The sequence below is a fragment of the Stigmatopora nigra genome, chromosome 15 (genome assembly GCF_051989575.1).
Source record: "Stigmatopora nigra isolate UIUO_SnigA chromosome 15, RoL_Snig_1.1, whole genome shotgun sequence".
Classification (NCBI taxonomy): domain Eukaryota; kingdom Metazoa; phylum Chordata; class Actinopteri; order Syngnathiformes; family Syngnathidae; genus Stigmatopora; species Stigmatopora nigra.
In genome coordinates this window covers 3,700,001-3,724,929 of record NC_135522.1, presented here as the reverse complement: position 1 = coordinate 3,724,929, position 24,929 = coordinate 3,700,001, and the positions used below count along the sequence as shown (strand labels likewise).

Below are 24,929 nucleotides of genomic sequence, written 5' to 3'. Positions count from 1 at the left end.
TATACTACATTTTTGTGTAAAGGTACCAACTATTCCAACACATTTTTTTTTTAGAATAATAAATGCTGCTAGATTGAAAGTTATGGAAAAAATGATAGAAAAATGTTTCAATGTTCTGACACGCACATACACACACACTACTCAGCACACACCCCTTATTCTGCTATGAGCGCTTGATAAGTGATCTGGTAATAGATCACCATGAGAACTGCACGCAGCTAATACTAGAAACAAAATAGAATCCTTCTGTCTTCCACAAAAAAAAAACACATTTACAAGCCAGAATTACACAAAACGGACACTAAACCGCCCCAAATTTCCATGCCCTGATAACATTGTTGCATATTAAGCCTGTTATCAGCTCTAATTTTCTTTAAAACTTCATCAACATCCAAGAAAGTAACAAAAGCCACAGTTAACAACATGCAGATGACTTACCGTAGTGTGTGTGTGTGTGTGTGTGTAGTGAGTGTGAAAGCGTTGTCCCAAGCTGTAGTGCAACGTGCTTGTAAGCGAGGCCGAACTCTTTGCCTCTGAAAGCGCCCCTTGCTGGCCCCGCCCACCCTCGCTTGTCATGTGAACTGGGACTGGAAAGCAACAGGAGACACCCACTTTTTCTAAGCCCCCCCAATCCTCGAAGGACAAACTTGAACTGAGTAGGATCAAAGACCTTTTAAAAAGGAGTACTATCTTAGATTTCATAATGGGCAAACTGGTAGAGCCTATGGCTCGGGAGCCACATGTGGCTCTTTTGATGGGTGCTTATGGCTCTCCTTTAAACTGCCAGCTAAAATATGGACACTTACGATTTAATCTTCCAGTTTTTAATCAAACCTTACTGCATTCATCCCATTGATTAGCATTAGGGTAACGATTTTGTCAATATAATTCTGGGACTTTTTCTACTTTAAAAGGCAGTGAAATGACTAGAAATGCAGGCGTTTTCATGTATTTTTTGTAAAATGTATTTGTAGTAAACTCCGAATATGACTCTCAATGAGTAACAATTGAAAATATGAATTATTTATGGCTCTCTCTGTCAAAAAGTTTCCCGACCACCTGGATTAACAGATTGCGGCTTTGGACTCTCGAGCAACGGAATTTACAACCTAATTGTCCGAGCCCTGAAGTGCCGTCGTAGGCCTCAGAATTCGTCATACGTCCTCCATTCCTCACATCAAAATACTTTGAATCAAAGTGCATTTAACACTTAACTAACGTCAACACCTTTGGAACGTTTGATATCAATAATTCCAAGCAAACAGAAAATGTAATATAACAGCTTTTGATTTGAGTAACAATTGTGAATTCTACTGAGAAAAGATAAATAAAAACACTCAATTGACAAATCATTTCAAAGCAATCCAGACAATGGCTCATAATAAAGCCCTAATTGGCCTGGAAATGGAACACAAGTCTAAAAAAAAACCCACAAAAATACACTAAAGTTACTCAAAATGAAAGAAAAAAAGCAAAGTATCATTGGCACTCATGAAATCTACAAGCAAAACAATTACTTTGACTGATTACAGTTCTTATAGTGCTTGCATGGATGTGTTATTAGAGAGGAGAAGAAACAGCTGTCTGCAAGCCTGAAAGGAAGTATAATTACACACTTTTGAAACATGGCCTTCAATGCAAACATACGGCCACACGAGTACACCAAACTCCATTATACTACATTCTAGCCCTATCATTATTAAAAAAAAAAAGCAAGAGTCCATTCCTTAAAAAAAAAAAATTAAACTTTTATCACTGACTAAGCCGCCAAGAAAAATACTTTTGTGTACAGTATCTACATCAACTCGATTTCATGTGGGCTGGACCATTTTACATATATTTAGGTCCGGCCCCCTCTTTTTGAAAAAAATAAATAAAATAAAACAAATAAAAAATAATAATAATAATAACATGACGAATTATGCTTTATGATGCGTCCTTTGCATCAAAGTCTACTAGCGGCTAATAGGTCGAACCTTTTGCAAGGGAATGGAAGTGCAAAAAAAAAAAAAGTGTCGAGCTTTTGGAGGTAGGTTGACTTGCTATATTGAATATTTAAGCATATGAGATACTTTTACACTTCCCATGTGAAAGATGGGGGAGGCCACCATAGGGAAAAACTTAAGTGTGTCATGCCAAATGGGGATTGAAAAGCCACTGTGCAGGATATTTGGGGATATGTATACTAGTCTGTGTGATTGGAAGGTTTTATTTGTGTGTTTATCTGTTCCAAGAAAAACAGATTTACTTCTGAGATTCAAAGGATTAAAAATATGAATAAAAAAACAAAAAAGATTCTATTACTCTGTTTTTTTCAGATGGTAAGAAGCATCCCAACTCCTCAAATGCAATTTTTTTGCAACTACTGCATTGACAATAACACAATTCAATTCCACAATTGAATAACATGACCTTTGACCTTGGGTAGTACATACTTTCAAGTCCCAAGGCTACTATCAAGTTTATAAACCATGTTGAGTTCAATTGAGTAGGGAAAGACTGCGTTCTGCTGGTTGTTGGAAGAATTACCACAATAAAAGAACATTTAAAATGTTAAACCTTAACATTTAAGCTTTAAAATGTTATTATGTCATGGGTATAATGAGCATTGAACTAATACTGTGATCTAATAGCTTCACACTATAAAAAATGTAAACAAAAATGCATTACCGAGAAAAGAACATTTGAAGTGTGTTTTAGGAACACTCTGAAACTATTGATTTTTTTCACTCCCAGTAATAAACAGCATTATGTTCTCCATAAAGATATTGATCAAGATCTAAGGTAGTAAAATCCTATTTCATGGCTATTTACAAAAAGTATTGCAAGGTTGTTGTTTTTTTGCTCCGTCTTCAGTATTTATGGTTCATATTTATCAGGGTAATTGTGTTATTTTGGTGAAGTAGAGTACATAGTACAAAGTGACCTAACCCAGAAGTTGTTGTGCCATCTACAGACAAAATAATGATATGACACTCGCTTCCTTGTTATTAAGAAAGTAAAGTGAAAGTATGTAAACTGTGATATGGCCAAATGCCAAGTTTCATTTCCCGAAAAGATATATTACAAGGTTCAAAGGTGCTCACAGACGACAAAGCTCGGAGAAGGACGAAGAAGAAACAACTTCTGAAGGTTTGTCTTTTCTTTTTCAATCAAAATTCCATCTACAGCAACATTCTCTTTAGATTTACAATTCAATACAACTTCAGATTGTTGATGTTTTTTTTTCGCATTGAGAGAGCGTAACGTAGCGACTTTATTTGACACAGTTATTCATTCCTTTGACTTTTGTTTCTCCCTGGAAGGAAATTGAAAAATCAAAAGCCAAATTAAATGATTTTAAAGCGCGAACAATTCAAGCAAATGACATTTAAAACTTATTTTCAGGATGAAGCTATCAAGTGTGCTGGCGCTTTTCTGCGCTTCTCTATTTCTTTCCCTCACTGTCGTCGGTGGTATTGAGAGAGTAAACACCATCAACAATTTGAAAAAGCTGGACTTTACCCACTCGGTACCCAAACACAGCATCCTTCTCCTCTACTGGTTCGCCAACACGGTTTACATCGACGACAACGACGTCATCCGACTGACATTTGACCTCAACCTGGGCGCTTACGGGTCACATCACTACGGCAACTACGAGAGGCTTCTACCGCAACTTCCCCGTGGACATCGCTATTACACTATCGGCAATCTCTACCAGGCCCAAAACGATTTTCCCGATTACATCCGAAATCCACCAAATTCCGTGTATCGGGGAACAAACTTAGACAGGATCATCGTCCGAGTTCGCCAACACAACACGGGATATAGCCCCGACGATACCGTAGACCAAGTTTACATCACGCAGCATTACCCAAACTCAAACCAGGGAACGGGTTACGACCCCTCTCATACATACCAGATCACCAGCGACCTCCTGAGACAACTCCAAGTATTTTCAGTGGAAGAAAATCAAATGGACTTCTTAACGGATCTCCGAGAGGACTTTGGAAGTAACATAAGCGATGGGAAACTGCTGAACCTCAAACGCATATGGGGCAATCTGGCTTGTCTGGGATTGCTTATTTTTATGATCTTGGAAGAAAAATATAGCCAACACAACGACAACGTACCCACAAGGAAAAGGAAAGCACCACCACCCCGCCTTCCGCCATCTGATTGGACCTTGGACATTCCAGACAGAAGTGACAATGTCATTGATACTATAATAGCTTTCAGTGAAACATTAGCCCAGGATAAAATTCTTGTGAAAGTGATTGCTGGACCTAATGGAAAAGCTTGGATTCATTGGCGAGATATTCCTGAAGAACGGCTAACCCAACGACTGATGGTGCAACTCTTCAAGGATAACAATGGCCAAAAATCAATGTTTTCCAAGGTTATTAACAGCAGTTATGGTAGTGTCGATACCTCAGTACCATTGAACACAGGCCTACAGGCCCGGCTCCATAAAACAAGGGTCAAGTACTGTTTCTTTAGAGTAGTGGGTGATGAGATATATAGGGGAAATGAGTTTGAGAACCCAGGAAAAGACTTACTACACGGCTATGTCGCCTTTTTACAACTGTTCGCCAAAGACGGTAAAGCTGGTGTTCGCTTATTTGTGCACAAACATTTTACAAACAGGAGTTCAGAGTTCAAAAAGTCTTGGGTGGCCTTTTACAAAAATGAACAGAAATCTATTCAAGAATATGAATGGTGGCAATGGCAGTGGGTCAAGAAATTTCAACCAGTCACCATAGCTGATCAGCCATATAATGTTTATGAGTATTACTCTGGTATGAAAATTGCACCTGGAATCCAAGCGAGATTCATTCTTAGGGATGATATTGTTTTGGCTAAATCAAGCTTTAGCTGATACTAGATTGCAGATGTTTTTAAGGCCAACAAACACTCCGAGGGTTGACATTTTTGATCAAATTGAACAATCGCAGTTTGAAAGGAGAAAAAAAAAATGGATCATCTTTTCAAGGGGGTTCAAAAAAATGAACCCCCGGACTCATTTTGGACCAAATATGATTTGGTTTGGCAAACCCGCCATTGCGACAATCATCTGAGGTACACACATTTTTTATAAATTTGTGAATTGTTATATATAATGTAAAAAGAAAAGAATTAAAAAAAATGTTTTGTCTGTCAATATGAATGACATTGAAAGAGTTCAATAATATTTGTGTAGAATAGAAAAATAAAAGTGTCTTATTTCATCTCATGCAACTGCTGATAGTCTTGCAACACTGAATAAAAAGTACCAATAACTGAAAAACAGAAAACCTTGATTGGTCATCTATTTAATTTTTAAATGCGTATAAAGAGTTATTAGTTAGTATAACTAAATAATGACTTAAAGTTATCAAGAATTTATCAGTATGTTCATTTAACTCTTAAGTTATGACATTTTTTTCAATACAAATGGAGCCTTAATTTTTTTTTTAAACTAGGCTTTCCTGCACAAAGTCATACGACAATGAGTCATCATTAATTATGCCACTATAACCTAGTTATGAAAGCTACTGACAAACAAAAGCGAATAAACAATTCAGTCTTTAAACAATCACCAGACCAAGAAACTTAATATGAAGTTTCGATTTCAATAACACAGCCGATACGTGAGCAGTAGGTGGGACGACAATCTCAGATACTCTGCTTTGATTGGCCAAAATAGAACAGGCCTTTAAAAAAAAAAAGGATTAACATCTTGCCTACTCTTGTACTGTAAAAAGTGCTCAAAATAGCATCTTATCAAACCAGATCTGAACTACACAAGCCAAGGTGAGAACAACAAAAAGATCAAAAATGTACAAACTTACATATTATTGCCAGTAAAATAAGATTACTTCCTCTAGAGCAGGGGTCGGGAATCTTTTTGACGAAGAGAGCCATAAACAATTGATATTTTCAAATATTATTCATTGAGAGCCATACTCAGAATTTACTAGAAGTCAAAATACATGAAAATGTGAGCATTTATTATTCATTTTACCACTTTGAAAGTAAAAAAAAAGTGAATTCTTTTGAGAACACTATTTCACTGTTGCTAATCAATGAGAAAATCCATGCAGAAGAGTCTAATGAAGAAAAAATATTATTTAAAAAAGGCAGAGAGCCATATACACCCATCAAAAGAGCCACATATGGCTCCCGAGCCATATACACCCATCAAAAGAGCCACATATGGCTCCCGAGCTATATACACCCATCAAAAGAGCCACATATGGCTCCCGAGCCATTGGTTCCCTACCCCTGCTCTAGAGGCATTGCGCAAAAAAAAAACTTTAAGAAAAAAAACCCCAAAAAAAACTTTTTTGTATACCTCCAAAATCAAATATTGTACCAAAACTCAACATTTGAAGGTGATCCTGTTAAAATGTGAAACTATTAATGAAAATGATGATATATTGCTCATGTTCTGTCAGTTTTTTTATGCATTTTAGCTGTAATTGAGAGTATTTACAGTGAATGTATTCTTCTTGTTGAGCAAAATACAACAAACACTAAAAAGTGTGTCCTTTCTTTCACTATCACAAACACAGCCACATGCTTTTCCCCACTTTATTTTCCTTTTCCCTTCTATGACTAACTGCTTTTTTTCCCCCTTCCCATGCACAACCAAGCAGGAAGTATGATGAGTCAAAGTTTCTCTTTCTATTCTCCCACATAGCTACGTTTCACTTATTAAGAAAATCTATTTATACGCCTGTTGTCCTCTTTGCTTAATAAACTGAAAGGAATAATGCTTAACAGTGTAAAGTGGAGGCGTTAAGAATGTTTTTATGGCTTCCAGATTTGGAATGTAGCGCCTCCTGGCTACGAAATAACGAGTGAGCTACAGCTGTCTCCAAATAGGCGCATGAGGATGAATCATTTAAATTGAGTGAAAGGATAGAAACTGGAAAATATAAGTAAAATCTCCTAATGAAAATGCTTAATGAACCATAATGGGTATACACGCATTCTAAAAATGTATATACTTGTTTTTCCGATATTCATAAATACATAAATATACGATCCCTGGTCATAAGAATGCAATCTCTATCTATAAATTATTAAAAGGAATTAAAAGTAGCATTAAAACAACAATTTTGTCCAGATGGTGGTGCTCAAAAACTGAAGAAATGATACAAAAAAATTGCAATATTTATCTACAAATTTTTCAAAACTTCAGCTCTCCAAGACCCAAAAGGATAAAAATTAAAATATAGTAAATAAAAAGTGAAATATAGTAAGACAACTAACTAAAATCCCAAAGTATGTTCAATTTTGATTTCAAGTTGCTCCTCCCAACAAAATATGCATCAAATTTACAGTTGTCAAGTCGAACTATTTAGTGAAAGCCGCAATTCAAATCCAGGCGGGATTAATAATTCTGAAACTGCAAAATTCCCCGGCTTGAATATTTATTTTCTTGACTTAATTTCCTGGCGTTGTGGGAGCAGACCTGTGATTCTCATCATCACCTGCTTGACCTACATTTGTGCTCTCAGTCTTCCTTTTTCTTTCTTTTTTTTTTTCTCTGTAGTCAGCATACAATAAGTGTTTTGTTCGATTTTGTATTTAACAGAATACTCCTTCTAATATAAGTGTTAAAACTTCATGGCGACAAGATTTCAGGTGCTTAAATCAGTACTATATATTTTTTATAACAGTACTATATCTACATATATCACCATTTCATTTTGATTTGATTCTTGCCTGCATTTAAAAAATCATTAAGATATATATAATACCTAAGTACTGTTTACTATCCAAGTACTGTTTACTATCCAAGTACTGTTTACTATCCAAGTACTGTTTACTATCCATGTACTGTTTACTATCCAAGTACTGTTTAACATCCAATTACTGTTTACTATCAAAGTACTATTTACTATCAAAATACTGTTTACTATCCAAGTACTGTTTAATATCCAAGTACTGTTTACTATCCAAGTACTGTTTACTATCAAAGTACTGTTTACTATCAAAGTACTGTTTACTATCAAAGTACTGTTTACTATCAAAGTACTTTTTAATATCCAAGTACTGTTTAATATCCAAGTACTGTTTACTATCCAAGTACTGTTTAACATCCAAGTACTGTTTAATATCTAACTACATTTAACCGGCGACCAAAAGACCGGCGACCAATCGTCCGATTACGGTAGAATACTAGTCATCTATAGGAAAACGTCATACAAGTACTGTTTAGTTACTCACGTTCTGTGGATCGAGTCGTGGGGGTCTCTGCGACGGTGGGCGACTCCCACTCCAACCTGCTGTCGGCCAAGCATGGTAGAGGCGCACTGGGTACGGGAGGCGGCATGTGGTGGCTGTTGTTGTTGTTGTTCTCCGCCAAACCGTCCGCCTGTCTGAAGCTCGGAATCTCGGGCCTCCGGACCACTTCGCCCGACGGGAGGTCGGCCCTTCTCTGAGGCGGCTCGGGGATCCGACAGACCGGCGCGGAAGATAGCTGGGCGTCCATCCTCTTGGGAGGCGCGGGGGCCTCGCTCGGCCGTCCAGTGCCAAGTTCTACCCTCCTGGGATTGGCCGAGCCGTCGGGCGGGGTCATCCGACTTCCCAGGGTCACCTCGGGTCGTTTGAGGCCGAAGCGGGTGATCCCGGCGCTGGGAGAGTTATCGATCTGCTTGGAGGAGACCTCGATGGAGATTTCCGTGCGGCGCGAAGATGCGCCGGGCATCTCCATGCGCCTCATGCCGGTTTTGGGGGAACGCGGATTGGACGAGTCGGACAAGGAAGATTTGGCCGAGTAGTAGTCGGAGTTGCGCGAGCTCAGGTCGTAACTCCTCTGGCTGGATGTCGAGGAGAGCGACGAGCGAATGGGATTGTTGGTCCGACGGGTCAAAGGCGACGGGTGCGTGTTTGAATCCGTCTCCTCCACTTCAAATGAGCGTTTCAGAGCTGGAAAACAACATATTTTTTGCTTAGTTTAACCACAAACAAACAAACAAAAACAGACACTGACTCTTTTCTTGCAGAAGCCAGGCTGCCAAAAGTATGCCAAAACAAAACAAACATGATTTATAAATGACAATTCGTCTTTAACGCCTTCTAACAGAAAGAAAATGCATCATCCTTCATTTTGTCGTGTCATTTTCAGAATAAAAACGCATTTTTTTTCTAAGAAAAACAAGCTTCTTCAGTGGCATTTGAAGAAAGAAGACAAATATGCAACTATAAACTGTTACGACCACAAGATGCTTCATAATTCGACATTTACGCCCAAAAGTTTGAAAGCTGCACACATGCACAAATCATTATCCAGTTGCAACAAAAGCGTTTTTTTTGCACGCGTTTAAACACGCGCAACTCACCTGTTTTGACGCGCTTGACGTAGTTCGATAACATTGTGCGTTGAAATTGGATGGAAAAATAACGTACTTTAGTGCGGAAAATAGCAAAGAAATGACACAGATGAGCGTCAAACTGTCAGTTTAAACCTCGGATTTAAGATCCACGTGCATAAATTGAAGATGAACTCTTTTGCACGGAGATTTGACGCTGATGAGCACCTGGTTCAAAGTTAGCGCATCCGCATACGTCACCACGAGCGCATCTGGGGTGGTTGTTTTTCATTTAAAAAATCTCGCGTGAGTCTCTTCCATCTTTATGTTTAGATAAAAATGTTTTGTTTTTGTTCATTATAGATCAGATTGCCAATAAGTGTAATTATGAGTGGATGTTTTAAGCCCTTTTGATTGGAAAAATTAATTTTGTTTAGCCAATTTTAGTGGGATGATAATCAACTGAATAATAATGAGCTGTTTGTTGTACTTTTTACATTCTCCAGTAGATTAAAACTACAGTAATAATATGGATTCAGTTCCAAATGGAGCTTCTGTCTTTTTGTCCGTTTTCATGATAATTCAAGAACAAGCAAAGTTATTATTATCCAATTTGCAGGATCTTTTTTTAAAATAAAATAGAATCTACTAGAATACTCTTTAACTCATCCAATGGAAGGACAACTTGACACACTACTTTGAATTTTGCAATAGCCATTCTACACCAATATGGGAGAAAAGGTTCTTCCTGGAATACTTGCTGTTTTTTTAACGTTTTTTCTGTGGCCAATGATAGCAAGCGAGTGAGTCAGCAGAGAAGCAGCTGGCTCTCAAATACTCTCCCCATGCAATGTGTGAATCAAAATCCCAACTTTCCTCGGTAAAATGCTAAATATAGTGTCTCAGAAAATACTTTCACTTGAGTCGTCAATCAAAACTCCCTAAATTACATGCTTTATCAAGCAAATATGTGAACTGGAGTGGCTAATCTTTTGAGAAACTAAAAACTACCTCTTTGGTACTGGTACTTATTCATGCGAAGGATTACAAGATTACAGAAATAATGCACGTTAATCATGTAATCACTCCGAAAAAAAATTGACGTTAGCAAGCAGGGGGGGATAAAAGGAAAATATGTGACGACACTGCGATAGTGTGAGGAATTTTGGAAAAATTGTGATTCTAAACCAAGGGGTGGGCAAATTTTTCAGCCCGGGGGCCATATTGACTTAAAAAAATTGACAGATGGGCCGGGTCAGCACAAGATACGATACAAATAAAAAAGTGCATCCGTTAACAGTATATATGAAACATAAACAGAAAAAAGGACTAAAGTATTAACATACTCATCACTCATCATTAAAGTACAAAGTATAAAGTACAAAGTCAAGTTAAAAGGAATGTATTAAGAAATATTAAAATGTAATTTTAAAAAAAGATAGAGCGGCTGTAAAACACCAAAAACAAATAAGAGTGGACAGAGCTACTGCCACTGACTTCTGTGTAAAGGCGCCATCTTGGAAAAAAATTAATAAATAAATAAAATATTTGGACACCGTCGGCGGGCCGGATTAAAAAGCCTAACGGGCCGGATGTGGCCCGCGGGCCGTAGTTTGCACATTCCTGTTCTATTGTATACCTTCATTAAAGCCACTATTGTTCACTCACTTTATTTTTTTTTCTTGATCCAAATCTTACTTTATTCCCACACTGCCTATCCGTCGATATGCATGTCAGGCCTTGCCTGAGGTCATTCAGTAACTTTTAGTCCTCAAGTGGCTTATGGAAATTGGATACCGAGGTAAAAAAAAAAAAAGACAAGTTCTTGCCAGGCCGTCTGCTCGTATTATTTAATCCATCCCCGACGACAAACCGTTCTTTGTTCGTCGAGTCGTGTCGTTTAACGGTTCACGCTGGCTTTGTTAAGTTCTTGTTCTTTTTGTCTCGCACATTCGGAGTTTGTTACGCTCTTATTGGAAGCAGGCTATGTCAAAATGTTCATTATAAAAACAGGGGTAGGGGAACTATGGCTTGAGAGCTATATGTGGCTCTGCTCTAATCTGTGAGGTGAAATATGCGCTACTGTAGCTTTAACATTACAACTAGGGCCGCTTTAACCATCATTTTATATCGTCATTAGACTTTTCTGCATTCATATTTAGCGATATTCATTGATTAGCAATAGCGTAACAATGTTGTTGTTTATGGGTGTTTCTATTAAAAAGGTTGCCATCTTCTGGCCTAAAATAGCATGTGTGGGTTTTTTCCGGGTACTCCGGTTTGCACCCACATTCCACAAACATACATAGTAGGCGGGTTGAACACTAAATGGTGCGAGGGTGGGCTTAAATTGTTGTTTGTCTTCTCGTGCCCTGCGATTGGCTGCCCAAAGATTCATAGTCTCCCCTGACAAAGTGCTGGGATATGCTCCAGCACCCCCTGCGAACTTGGTGAAGATAAGCAGTTCAGAAAATGAATGAAGGAATATGTTAATGAAGAGAAATTAAGATATCAGTAGATTTTGATGAAGATGTCAGTAGATTTTGATGAGTATTCATCATAGGGCATTTTTATTTATTTTAATTGTTGTATATGTACAAAATCGAACATTTAGATCCACTCAAATGAGTCATTTAATTTGATGTCAACCATTATTAATGGCATTGAATGGGTCAATTAAAAAGACATCCCTTTTAATGACAATTTCAATGAAGGCTATAGCTGGATTGAAAGAAAAAATATTGCACATCCATACAATAGGCGACCTGCAGAGGAAACGCGTGTTTAACTGGCAAGTGTAATGTAACGTGATAACACGGATAAGAATGGAGAGAGCAGATGAAGGCTGTCAACGGCATAGCTTACGGAAACATACCTCCTTTTCCTCCCTGGTGGTTTCGCCACAGACGCTGTTATAGATCAATAGTTGACGGCATACTTTTGATGGATCCACTGCAAATATTTCCATCTATGCCTCACCAAATCATACTTCAACACGCTTATCTTTGTTGAACTCATGTACATTTTTTTTTAACGATAATAAATGCAAAACAAGGAAATGGTAATAAACAGACTTCCCTCATGGCTATACCATGTAAGATTTCACGTTTAGTTTGCATTTCTATTCTGTAGATGGAAGTTTGATGACAAATTTATGTTTATTTTGTTTCTGTTGCCAAGTTGAATTTATGCCAAAAATTCTGTTTAGCATTAATAACAAACGATTATACTTAGAACCAGAAAGTGTTCTGGCTTTATTTTTGAATCACAAACATTTGCAAGTACTTTTATTAAAAAGAATATTGACTTTTTTTTAAATTTCATATCTATTTTTGTTATGAATTTGATTTTATTTTTACTGTATCTACTTGAAAGCTAAAAGAAGTGTAAGAGGGCGTCAAGTGCACAAGTTAAGGGTGTTTTCCAGTGGTTATTAGTAACGTAATTCTAGTGATGACTTTCCTCTGACACTGAGCATTTGTGTTTTAGCCTGGTCAGCCACGACAGAAATCCAGCTCCAGTGGAATTTCCTCTCCCCGAGCCAGCGAGTCTCCCTGGCGGTCCCAAGGAAAACGCAAGGAGGAAAGAGGTCAACTGAGAGAGAGAGGAGATAAGTGGCAGCTGCATGACTAAAGAAATCAATACAAGCCAGATGTCTGCTTGATAGTTTATCAGAGGTGTGTTTACACTGAGTGCAAAGATCCTGTTTTTAAAAAGAACCCATCCTTAAAGCACAACAGGAACAAGATCATGTTAAATGTATGGGATAAACGGAAGGCCGAGCAGCTTGGCATTTTTTTATTTATCTATTTTTTGTTGCTATAAACCCAAAAGTTGATATAGTATTGGTGGTGGTAGTAGCAGTGGTAGTAGTGGTGGTATTAGTGGTGGTGGTAGCAGTGGTAGTAGCAGTGGTAGTAGTAGTGGTAGTAGTGGTGTAGTAGTGGTGGTAATAGTAGTAGCAGCAGTTGTAGTAAAGGTTAGTGGTAGTGGTGGTGGTAGTAGTAGGCGTAGTAGTGGTGTAGTGGTGGTGGTAATAGTAGTAGCAGCAGTTGTAGTAAAAGTTAGTGGTAGTGGTGGTGGTAGTAGTAGGCGTAGTAGTGGTAACGGTAACGGTAGTAGTAGTAGTAGTAGTAGAATTAGTAGTTGTAGTGGTAATGGTAGTGGTACTAGTAGTAGTGGTAGTGTTAGTAGTAGTAGTAGTAGTAGTAGTAATGGTAGCGGTAGTAGTAGTGGTAGTGTTAGTAGTAGTAGTAGTGGTAATGGTAGCGGTAGTAGTAGTGGTAGTGTTAGTAGTAGTAGTAGTCGTAGTAGTAGTGGTGGATTATACTATTACATATCCACTTGCTGGAGCTGTACTAGTAGTAGTATTGGTAGAGGTGGGTTGTGTTATAGATTCACTAGATGGAGCTGTTGTGGTAGTAGTCTGAAACAAGTGATATGAATGCATCAACACACACAAAGCCATCCAGAGGAAGTACACACTTGACTGACGAGAATAGTGGCCCATTATGTGTCACACACGGGACTAAAAGCATGATTTCAAACCACATGGCGGACACGCCTCCCCCTCGATCGCCCCCTCGTTGTTTTTACCAGAAGGCCGTTTATTTAAAGGCCTAACGAGCCAACGGGAGAGTCAATGTGCATACCGCCAGAAAACTGCCGTTGACAGAAATGCAGCCCTGGACAAGTGCAGATGCGTTTCTTAATGGCTGCCTTGCCATAAAAGAGAGAAGAACTGCTATGGTACGATGCTATGGAGTAAATCCACGTGTTACTTCACCTGCCAGAATGGGCAACAAGAGGGTGAAAGGGCCTGAGGATGGACAAGCTGATGAGAAAGAATGAAAGGATGAAAAGTGGAGGAAGGGTGAGTGATGAAAAGGAGGAGGAGCCATGACAAGGGAGTGGCTACAGGCCAGGTGTTCCCTACACTCTGATGTATCCAAAACAAAGATAGAAAACTGTCAGTTTTTGGGTTTTTTTTATGCAGTAATGCATTTTCTAATAATACAATTTATCATGACTCGCATCCAAAAGAAACTGAAAAGTGTTGAAAGATTGCAAGTCTTCCTCATTTCCAATAGTGCAAGTTTCAAGGGTTTGCATTTTGCATTTCTATTCAGTCTTTTGACAGGAAATCAAAGGCTACAAACAATGGAGTCCAACTGAACAAATGCTGTTCTCAAACAACTTGACAACTTCTAAAATCTGACTACAAAGATAAAATAGAACCAAAAATGTAATGAAACACAAATCCAAACTGCTACATATCAACAAATAATAAATTTAAATGACTGGTGACAGGATATATTGCCACTCAGACCACAAGCAACCAAAAAAATCAAAACAAACCCACAGCTACATATACACAAACTGCATTTCCTTATTAGTACAGTATTTAAAAAGCCTCCATCATGACAAAAAAAAAATCAACCAAACTTTGCATACAGTGTGCATTTAGAGTTACCAAAGTATTTTGGGGCATTATTCATCCAAATACTTTTCAATACAGAGACTAATAACATAACTAAAACCATGGCATCACTTTACCATCAGATAATAACAACCATCAAAATGAATGAACAAAAAAGAACGCGTATTGGGAATATTTGCAACTTGACCTAAGCTACACGTTCCCTGTCCCCAAGTTAAGCGAACCACTACATCATCAGTGACTCAAGTCAAATCCAAGTGACGCATTAACTCACAATATTCTCCATAGTTGAAGAGTTTCTAAGCCTTCTAAAGGTCAAAAATGCCATTTCCACACATTATCAATCAACTATTATGCTTACAATAATAAAATAATACACTACTTTTCCATATACTCGCCTCTTTTTTTTGGTTATGAGTCATCTTCCCAAGTAGAAAGGCTGATTTCACCCTTTTTCTGGCTTTAACAGCATTAACAAACAAGACTTAAGAACACTTTTAGCATGCAAAAATTTTCCCTTCAACCACAACCACAGATGTCAAGAAAGACCTCTCGTTTTTTTTCCGTTTTTCTTCCCAGATGGCGTCCAGTCCCAAATGAGACATGTGGAAAACATCTAAAAACTGCTGTCCTCATTGCAGGGGTTACTAAAAGCAAAAGAAACCGTTGAAAAAGACGCAACTAACCTTCAAAATCTGATATGATCCCTTCCAAATGAGCGTTGACTGTGGAATCAGACATTTTATTTTTTGTTGCCAGGAGGGGACGAGTGTGTTTATCATGTGAAGGGTTTTCCTTCCAAACCAGCAAGGAAATGTCGTCCAGAGGAGCAGTCCAGATTTTAAACAAATCCCAAATTAGGAGTCCAGCACGGGGGAGAAACAACACCAGAAGGAGGGAGGGTAAAGGAAAAGAAGTTAAAGTTTCTCTGCTCTCACTCTGTCCACTTTTTTTTGGACAATTTTTTCAGCCTCCCTTCTACTTCCCCTCTACTCTCTCTCTCTCCTTCTCGCTCTGGTTTCCCTCCCCCCTCCTCACGTACATCCATGTTTCCCTCCCACTTCCAAAGGCCTGCTTCCTGTGGCCTCAGTCACGTGACTTAAAGCTACTCTTGTCCATTGATGGGGAGATCTTCATCAATGATGTCAGCTTTCAATAGTTGAGGTCACAAAAGGTCATTTTCAGCAAACATGGTGTCGACCAATCACGTTTTCTGTCGTTCTTGGAAATGTTCTTCCACAATTGAGCGCTATTTGATGGCAACCTTAAATAGTTGACAGTGATAGATATCTATAATCCATTTTGATACGTGTACTTGAAGTAGAACTACTTCCAGAGTTGATGTAGTTGGAAAGAAGCGATAATGAGGATGAAGACTCCAAGACTTTGTTGGAAGTACGACTTTAATTGAGACTTGGTTTTCAATAATAAAAACTTCCCACCAACCTGTTAACTTTCCAAAAGCAACAGTTTTATGTCTGGAATTAACGCATTTAACGATCTCTCGACCTCACTGCCAACATAATACTTACATAGGAAGACCAGCTTGTCCTCTGACATTTATTATGCTTAAATACAAAGGTTATGAACTAATATTTCTCCAAAGGGATATCCAGCAGACCAGGAATAAATTCTTTGGCCTGAATAGATCGAAAAGTTGGTAGTGACCACAACTAAAACAGCTTCTGTATTCCCACCATATAAGCAATCCTGTGGAACTTATTGACCTAAAACACATTAATACTTTGCAAGTTGACTTATATTACTCCAGCAGAGGTCAGCACCATCCCCATGAACTACTGTAAAGTGATCCTCAGCTTTATTAAAAAATGGAGAATCCCAGTGTGGGACACACCCTCGTCCCAGTAGAGCCATTCCTGGCATATAATAACACAAGCACACCCACTCCAACACATGTGGCTTTAACAGATGCACGTCCAGATACGCTGACACATTCAGGACAAAACACACACACACACCATTTTGAAATCACACACACTTGCCAGGTGATGACAAGTCCACTTCCTTCCACTGCCTGTTCTTACAAGCCCAAACGGCGTTAATCCAATTGACTGCGACAACTGTCGCATTGGAACACCACTCAAGGCCCTTTTCTGCTCCCAGATTGAAAGAAGCCATTCATAATCTTCATTTCTTTTAATAGGAAGGAAATTGAAGTAGGCGGTATGAGTATAATCAGAGATACTATACAGTTTCCTTCTCGTATTATGTAAAATTAAAGATTCCTTCATTCATTTTCATCACTTTTCCTTGTCAGGGTTGTCCATTTTAATCCACTAGATTCAATTTATTGTAAAAGCTTCACATTTAATCAAAATTTATGCTTATATTCAAATATTTAAGATGATTTTTCAAAGGTAAACAAAGTCCTTAGACTGTTTTCAACCCTTAAACTTAAGCATTTTGGCCTTTGAACGTCCATAACTGTCAACAAAAGCAAATTTAATAAACTCTATATATAATACACTAACAATTACGTACTATAGAATATTCCAATGTACATCTGTTAGTGTTAAATTGCACAGCATCGCTGCAAATGACTTTTAAGAAAGAGACGCGGATAAATATATAGAAAGAATAGCAGCCTGAGCACAGCTGTTGTGATATTATCGCCGTGGCGACAACGGCTCGCCATTGCAAAAATGACAAAACGCACACGCAAATAGAGGCCAACATGCAAAGCCTTTCCTTCCAAGAATGAATGCTACACTATCAAACAGATGGCAATGAAATTAATCCAACACAAGCATATGCACAAGTCAGCAGTATAAGTTTCGCTTTGGACACATGGGATTGAGTATACTATACTCTGTTTTCATGGTAACACACATAATAAAGCCCCCCACCACCCTGCACTACCTGGCTAGCTTTCACAAAGCGTTAATAAGGAGGAGGAAGACGGGAGAGGAAAGATGAATGGCCCCCAAGGGAGGGACGCAAAGGAAAACATTACATTAACACACCATTACATACTTTTACCACCACTACTACTACAACTATTTCAACAACTACTACTTCTACCTATTACTGAGATGACCATAGTATGACTCATAGAAGTACTACAACTAATCTACACCCAAAAAAAATGTTGAAAAACTTTATATTAAGGTGTCAGACTCGGGTTGGTTCATGGGCCGCTTTAACATCAACTTAATTCCACATTTTAGATATAATATTTAGATTTTTTAAAATATAAATGGATTAAAAGAACTGGATTAACAGCCCTGAATATTCAGTTTTTATAGATCTAAAACAATGCTTATTTTAGCTATTTTTATATATTTTTAGATTTGACAAAATGATTTTTGAACTAAAAATTGGTTAAAAATGACAATTATTGATTTAAAAGGGGGAAAATCAGGAAATCTAGTATACATCTATACTTTTCATTTTAATTTGATCCTAAAACAGAACGTCAGCGCTCATGATTTATTTTCCCGGGCCCCAAAAAATAATGCAGGGGGCCAGATTTGGCCCCCAGGCCGCCACTTTGACACCTGTGCTCTAAACCGGTCTGTGTTAGCTCGGTAGTAAGCGCGTTCGACTGCCGAGACTCTACAAAAGTACAACTACCCTTAATCATAATACGGCTATAGCAAAATACATCATTTAATAAGCTGCACTTCTACTTATAAAGCATGTGTACTTTTAGCACCTCTAATGATGAATGTCAGTGGAAAGTATTGCGATGACAAATGCCGACTGTCCCGCATTGTGCTCTGCCGCCGCCACCGCATGAGTACATGCACAGCTGTAGTGACAGCAGCTGTTTTCATTTTTTTCTTTTTAATGGAAGTGGAATAGCAGCATCCACGCAAACTTTGTGTGACTGACTCAAGCACAGCAGCTGTTGGCAACATTTCTGAAATGTATGCCTTCATTTTGGTATTAAGCCTCAATAGAAATGATATTGATAGTCGTTTTCTTTCATTTTCCCACCTCCATGTCTTTATTGTGGAATAACTTTATGGATTTTAGTCGACAAAGTGCTGCAATTTGTTAGCTTTGATACGCTCACATATTGTTCTACTCAGCCTGTTGCCATGGCGATCACCAAAACATACATCCCAGGGCTACTGGAAGGGAGGGAGAGTTCACGTTGACTTTAAAAATTTGACAAATGGGCCGGGTCAGTACAAGATACGATACATATAAAAAAGTGCATCCGTTAACAGTACATATGAAACATAAACAGAAAAAAGGGACTAAAGTATTAACATACTCCTCACTCATCATTAAAGTAAAAAGTATAAAGTACAAAGTCAAGTAAAAAGGAATGTATTAAGAAATATTAAAATTTAATTTAAGAAAAAATATAGGGGCTGTAAAACATGAAAAACTAATAAGAGTGGACAGAGCTACTGCCACTGGCTTCCACGTGAAGGCGCCATCTTGGAAAAAAAATAAAAATAAAAAACATTATTTGGACAAAGTCGGCGGGCCGGATTAAAGAGCCAAACGGGCCGGCTGCGGCCCGCGGGCCGTAGTTCGCCCATCACTGCGTTACATCATATTTTTTATGCCCCTTTTAAAAATGTATTCACACAGCCATTAATCATACAAATTCCCAAAGTTCAAGTTGAAAATGTTGAATCAGGAATAACAAGATGCAAAAAAAAGGCCATCTATAACAGCCAATGACAGCCATTTTTCGTTTCTTTTCCCCTTGATTGACCTTAAATAGCCAGATACGAGTTGCATCTTTCTCCCCCAACGTCAAACCCCCGTCAGACAAGTGACATTTCACCCCGCATTTAATCGTCAGTGAATGTCTCGCTCTATGCCGACGGTCATCAGCTGACCTCACAAGGACTGCAAAGAATGGCCACTCATTGGCCGATGGCCTTTTAGCCTCCATTCATCCAACAAAGCAGGCTTTTGCCCCATCGGCGTCACTTCCATGACGGGTTCACATTAGTGGGAAGACACGTGAACTGATTACACGCCGCAGGATGCGCTGAAATAATACACAAGCCAAGTGTGAGGATTTGATGGAATGGAAAGATGTGGATACGAGGCTGACATATTATGGGCTTTAAGTCCAACTTGGAGCAACGTGAGCAGTCATTTGGGGTCACATTTCTGCCCGTGTGGTGAAATAAATCTTCTTTCCTCCTGTTTTTTTTTCATCTTTGGCAAGTTTGGTTTTTCAAATCCTTTCCATTTTTCCTTCATTATAAAGTGACAGCGTAAATGACTGCGGCTTTAAATAAAATATTCAAGCCAGACGCCAAAATGGTGATGTAAACAGTTAAAGATATAGATGCTTTTATATTAATACATAAGGGGAACATTAAAAATGTTAAAGATGGTTGTAGTTTGTAATATTGTTGAACTGTTTAATAGGAGTAGGAGTCCTTTTTGGTGTATATTTGGAAATATTACTATACGAGATAAAATACTTTTTATTATTGGATGCTAGTTGTTTAATAAGCCAAGCATTGATGCTTTCAATTATATAGATAATTACATCACTAATATAAATGGGAATTAGTACATTGACTACTATTACTATTCATCAGACTAATTTTCAACATGTTTTCTATTATTACTAATGTTAATGTTACTTAAATTACATTATTAATAACAGACTACTTATTTGGTATTGTTGCTATACTTATTTTTATAGAATTTCTGACAAAAGACCGTTTTAAAATGCAAAAAACAACATTTTTACTTTTTTATCATTTTGAAATGAAAGCTTATTTTGTTATTATAGCAACATAAAAAAATGTAAAAAACAACAACCCCTAATCATTAAATTCATCATGACTTGCACATTTTTTTCCAATCTTTCTCTAATTATGAATATAATCAAAATATTTAATAATCCCAAATGTCCAATTAGTTTAAATTATCTGTAAATACTCATTATTTCAATGTCATTCATATTACCACTACTATACTATTAAAAAAAACTTCCCACAACTAATTACCTCCCATAAACTTTACACGGGTGTACCTAATAATATGACCATGAGTGTCCATAACAACAAACAGATGCTTCAAAAGTCCCTTAAACAATCCCCACTCCAACTCATTGATTCCAACTGATCTCCCTTGACCACTAACTAACACATGACCAACACACTCCACGTACACGCGCCCATGCACTACTTCTTCTTCTTCTTCTTCACTCCAACACGGGCTGACTCAGACTTTCTACATCCTGTCAGCCGCAAGATCAAACATCCCACAATGGGGGGGACAAGAGTCGTCCTATTCAAAACTTTTCACGACGACAGACACGAGAAGGAGCAGTTTTTGTGGGGGGGGGGGGGGGGGGGTAGACGTTCCTCCGTCTTTTGCTGGGTGTCCCCCAAGAGAGGACAAAATGAGAGCATGGAAAATACGGATAGGAAAGTAGAAAAACACAAAGATCATTGAAGAGCCCGTAGAGTGAATGCTAGAGTGAAGAAACATGTGGCCTACCTGAGAATTTGTCCCCCTCCATAACCAAAATCGCTCCCTCCAGAGCCACATGTAGCGTCTGCCGTTTAACTCCACTTTCTCTCTCGCTCTCTCTTGCACTCTCTCGAAGTTCCCTCCCTGTCTTTTTTTGGACTTCCCTCCCTCCCTGGCTTCTCTCTTTCTCTCTCTCTCTTTCTCTCACCCCCACTTCTCCTTTCGCTCCCCACTTTGATTCTTTCAGTGTGACGACACGGCCCATGTGCAGGTCATATGTTGCTTCCTCCGCATGGACTGAAGCGCCATTGTTTCCGCCGTAAGCATGTGACGGCCTATTTTTTTTTTTTTAAGCAAAGCTTTCTGTCAAAAAAAACGTTTCCTTTCGATGATCGCCGCACACGTTTATTTTGGTGTGTAAACAACGTGAAAATGAACATGCTGGTCTATTAGGTAATAAAAAATACACATGACCTTTGACCTCATTGGCGCATCCTTGGCGGACTGAGGTCATTTATTGGGATAGCTTTATGTCATCTTACCGGAATTCCCAAATTAACAGATGTTATTACTGTTATAGATTTTTTTTGTTGAAAAATATGCTGTTATTGTAGTAAGAAAATCCAGTTTTAAAAGAAAAGTTGTGTTTTGGCTCCATCTTGAAGGATCTCAATGCCAGGTAATAATAATAAAGCTTCATTTAGGCCCGATTAATAAAAATGTAATATTTTGCCAGTATCTTACAGTTTTTACACACTAATTGTAGATTTTTCTTGTCGAGGAACTAATATTTTTTTGTTGAAAAACTTTTTGTGGGGGAAAAAGGCCAAATTAGTAACACAAGTTGGTGCTTTGCTCTCCCTTATGAGATCTTGATGTAACATAATCAATGTGGATCAATATATTAATTTGTTAAGCACAACTGTATACAAGTCCATTTTTTCAGAAGTGAATGTTCATAAATTGCAAAATTATGTGTTGTGGGAATATTTATTTCCAATTTTGAGCAAAAAAATGCACTATACTGGCCTTGTGTGGTCAAAATCTATGAGTACATGCAAATATGGGCCATCAAAATAAGAGGTCATGTCATTGGTGGGTTGTTAATTTTCCTCCACAAACAGTAAATTAAAAGAATTATAAAAATCTATATTTCAAAAAATGCTAGATTTCTTTTTCCTATCCAATCAAATTTCACTTTCCACATATTGTCATGTCAATGTAATTTTCCATTCACCTTCATTACCATTAACTCTCAACTCATTACCAGATTCTAATCTAAAGTAAAAATCTAATAAACACAACATGACCTACCAATTCCGCTTATGTCATCATTCAAACACTTCAAAGAAACTGATGACCCCCACAATGCATAAAAACCCCAACAAAAAAAAACCAACTTTATGAGCATTCTGTCCAATCAGTGTTTATGGGATGAGTTCACATCCTGAACTGCACACAGCCATAATCTTCATGTAATAATCTGTAAATGTTCACATATGCGTTTCTTTCCCTCCCTTTTAATACTTGAAAACAATTCTCTCTACACAAAAATGTAATATTTGAGAATAACACACATTTTAATGTATTGGCAATAACTGATGATTTCATGACATTCATTACATCACTACTGTGGAGACCCTCTGGTGCTAGACCACCTGAGGGCAGTATAATATAGTCATAGAGACAAATAAGAACAAGAATATTATGATTGACTATAGGCGGCAGTATTGTTAATCTTTTTAGAAGAGAATTGAACTTGCATATTACTTTGGATGATGGTCTACAAATGTTGCTGCAATAATTGTAGTCAAATAGCTGTTTCTTAACATTCTTATTTAGCTTGAGCGTCATTTAAACGCTTAGAAATCTTTTAAAAGTAGTACATTTGTTAGCCCTTTATGTGTACACTACATGAAGCTACACTTAATTTATCTCACTATCTAGCTACCGACAAAGACTTATCTGTTATCTCTTATCTACGCAAAAGACGGTTCCAGTCTTTTAACTTATTGTCATTAAAGGTCAGTGACAGTTACTTATGTAAAAAAACAAAAGGGACAATCATTGAGGACAGAAACTGGCATAAAATGACATCACAGCTAAGAAAAAGGCTGTAAATGTCAACAGTCGTAAGTTACTTACCAGAATTGAGGATACTGGAGCCATCTTTCTCCGTCCTTCTTGACCGTGCACTAGTTGACCTTCCTGTAAACACACATACATCAAATGATCTCCTTCCATCCATTTTCCCAATATATATTCACCACAGTTTTCAATTTTGTGATCTTTAAGCAAAAAAATTCCACTCTATTGACTGAAACAATTCCCAAAAATATGGAAACTTAACAATACACTTCAATGGTTCACTTGTATAATTCACCAAGCAGGATGCAGGTGCAGCCAGAAGAAAGCATGACAATATTTTATTGCTATTTCTTGCTCCTGGCTACAATTAATTGTGCATCAAAGCCCGTGTCATCGGCATCTGGAATTAAAAGACTCTTGCGATAAGGTATTGTTTGGCACGGGGAGTGATGTAAGACACTGGCGCCTGTGTTTCTCTGGTTTAAACGAAGGGCAAAGTACTGAGTGACAGGCCTCTAATGTGTTTCTGTCAGTCAAAAGTACGTAGAGACAAAGTTAAAGAGGTACATCTGCTGTATTAGCCTGGTATGTATTTCTGTGAGAAGACTACTTGCTGGGTCTTGTCTCAAGTGACAAAAACATACATCCCGCCACAAAACACACATTTTGCTAAAACTTCAATGGGTTACAAAAGTCTATGGTTCTGTTTGCCTTAGGACAACAGCGTGTATAGATGAGGTCAGCGGAAATACACCATTAAGAAGAATAAAGGTAGGATTTATGTGTAGGGAAGAAAAATCATTCATATTAACAATGACCGCACACCTGTGGTTGTCAGGTAAAATATTTTTAATTCAATGTTAGCTTGGAATTTATATTATTGTTAATAACGAGCATAGATTGAGAAAGATATAAATCAAACCTGAACACTGAAATGGACCTTAAAGATTTAGTGAAAAGTCATCTAGTATGAATTAGATATTTTTGCTTGTGAATCTTGGTGCCTACAAACTATGTTGGAGTGGAGGGAAGGACTTCATCCGGTTTTGGCAAGTGGAAAAGTGTGTGTTTTGCTATACTTTGCCTAGGGTATATTTGTAGAACATGAGCGGTCAAGTGCATGGCCTGGATAAACATGTCACCTGCTAAGTGATGGGAGCCAGGTGACAGAGGGGAGGGGCTTCATTCAGCACTTAGTCGTGTACTTGAAATACAAAAGCAATCAAACAGATTCAGACACTGAACAAACAACCCTGCCACACATGCCAAAGTCTACTTCCATCGGACAGTTACTTAGTTTGTCTTCTTTGTCTTGTTTGTCTCTAGGTGCTTGGTCTGCAATAAAATGTATTTGTGTGTCTTCAATAAGGCGCCAAGAAAACTATTTTTTACTGACTTCTGAGGCATTTACAGTCTATTTCTTGTCATTAGATTAGATTAGATAACTTTAATCATCCCATATTACGGAGATGTCATTGTCACAGTAGAGAGAGGGTGAGATTACAGACAAAAAATACATAAATAAATAAGTTAATGCATATATATATATATATATATATATATATATATATATATATATATATATATATATATATATATATATATATATATATATATATATATATATATATATATATATATATATATATATATATATATATATATATATATATATATATACATATATATAT

General features: G+C 37.7%; 2 protein-coding genes across 9 annotated transcripts in view; one reads left to right on the top strand and one right to left on the bottom strand.

Annotated features, from left to right (window-relative positions):
• LOC144208330 (septin-9-like) overlaps positions 1-24,929 on the bottom strand; it is a 36,073-nt gene that overhangs the window by 7,673 nt on the left and 3,471 nt on the right. For 3 of the 8 annotated variants that reach the window (XM_077734112.1, XM_077734107.1, XM_077734108.1), the window contains exons 2-3: positions 23,296-23,358; positions 8,200-8,901 (exon numbers count right to left, since the gene is read on the bottom strand). In XM_077734112.1, the coding sequence (XP_077590238.1) occupies positions 8,200-8,901; positions 23,296-23,358 (765 nt within the window). Of the gene's footprint in view, positions 1-438; positions 534-3,901; positions 4,022-8,199; positions 8,902-9,314; positions 9,551-15,410; positions 15,701-21,177; positions 21,278-23,295; positions 23,359-24,929 lie in introns of those variants that run through there. The other 5 variants (XM_077734111.1, XM_077734109.1, XM_077734110.1 and 2 more) reach the window with 5 other exon arrangements.
• Positions 2,028-5,280, top strand: LOC144208332 (uncharacterized). The gene is made up of 2 exons (XM_077734115.1): positions 2,028-3,132; positions 3,388-5,280. The coding sequence occupies exon 2, from the start codon at positions 3,389-3,391 to the stop codon at positions 4,859-4,861; it is 1,473 nt and encodes a 490-aa protein (XP_077590241.1). The 5' UTR covers positions 2,028-3,132; position 3,388; the 3' UTR covers positions 4,862-5,280.

Coding starts and splice junctions, on each gene's coding strand:
- LOC144208332 (XM_077734115.1), top strand. CDS start 3,389: ATGAAGCTATCAAGTGTGCTGGCGCTTTTCTGCGCTTCTCTATTTCTT.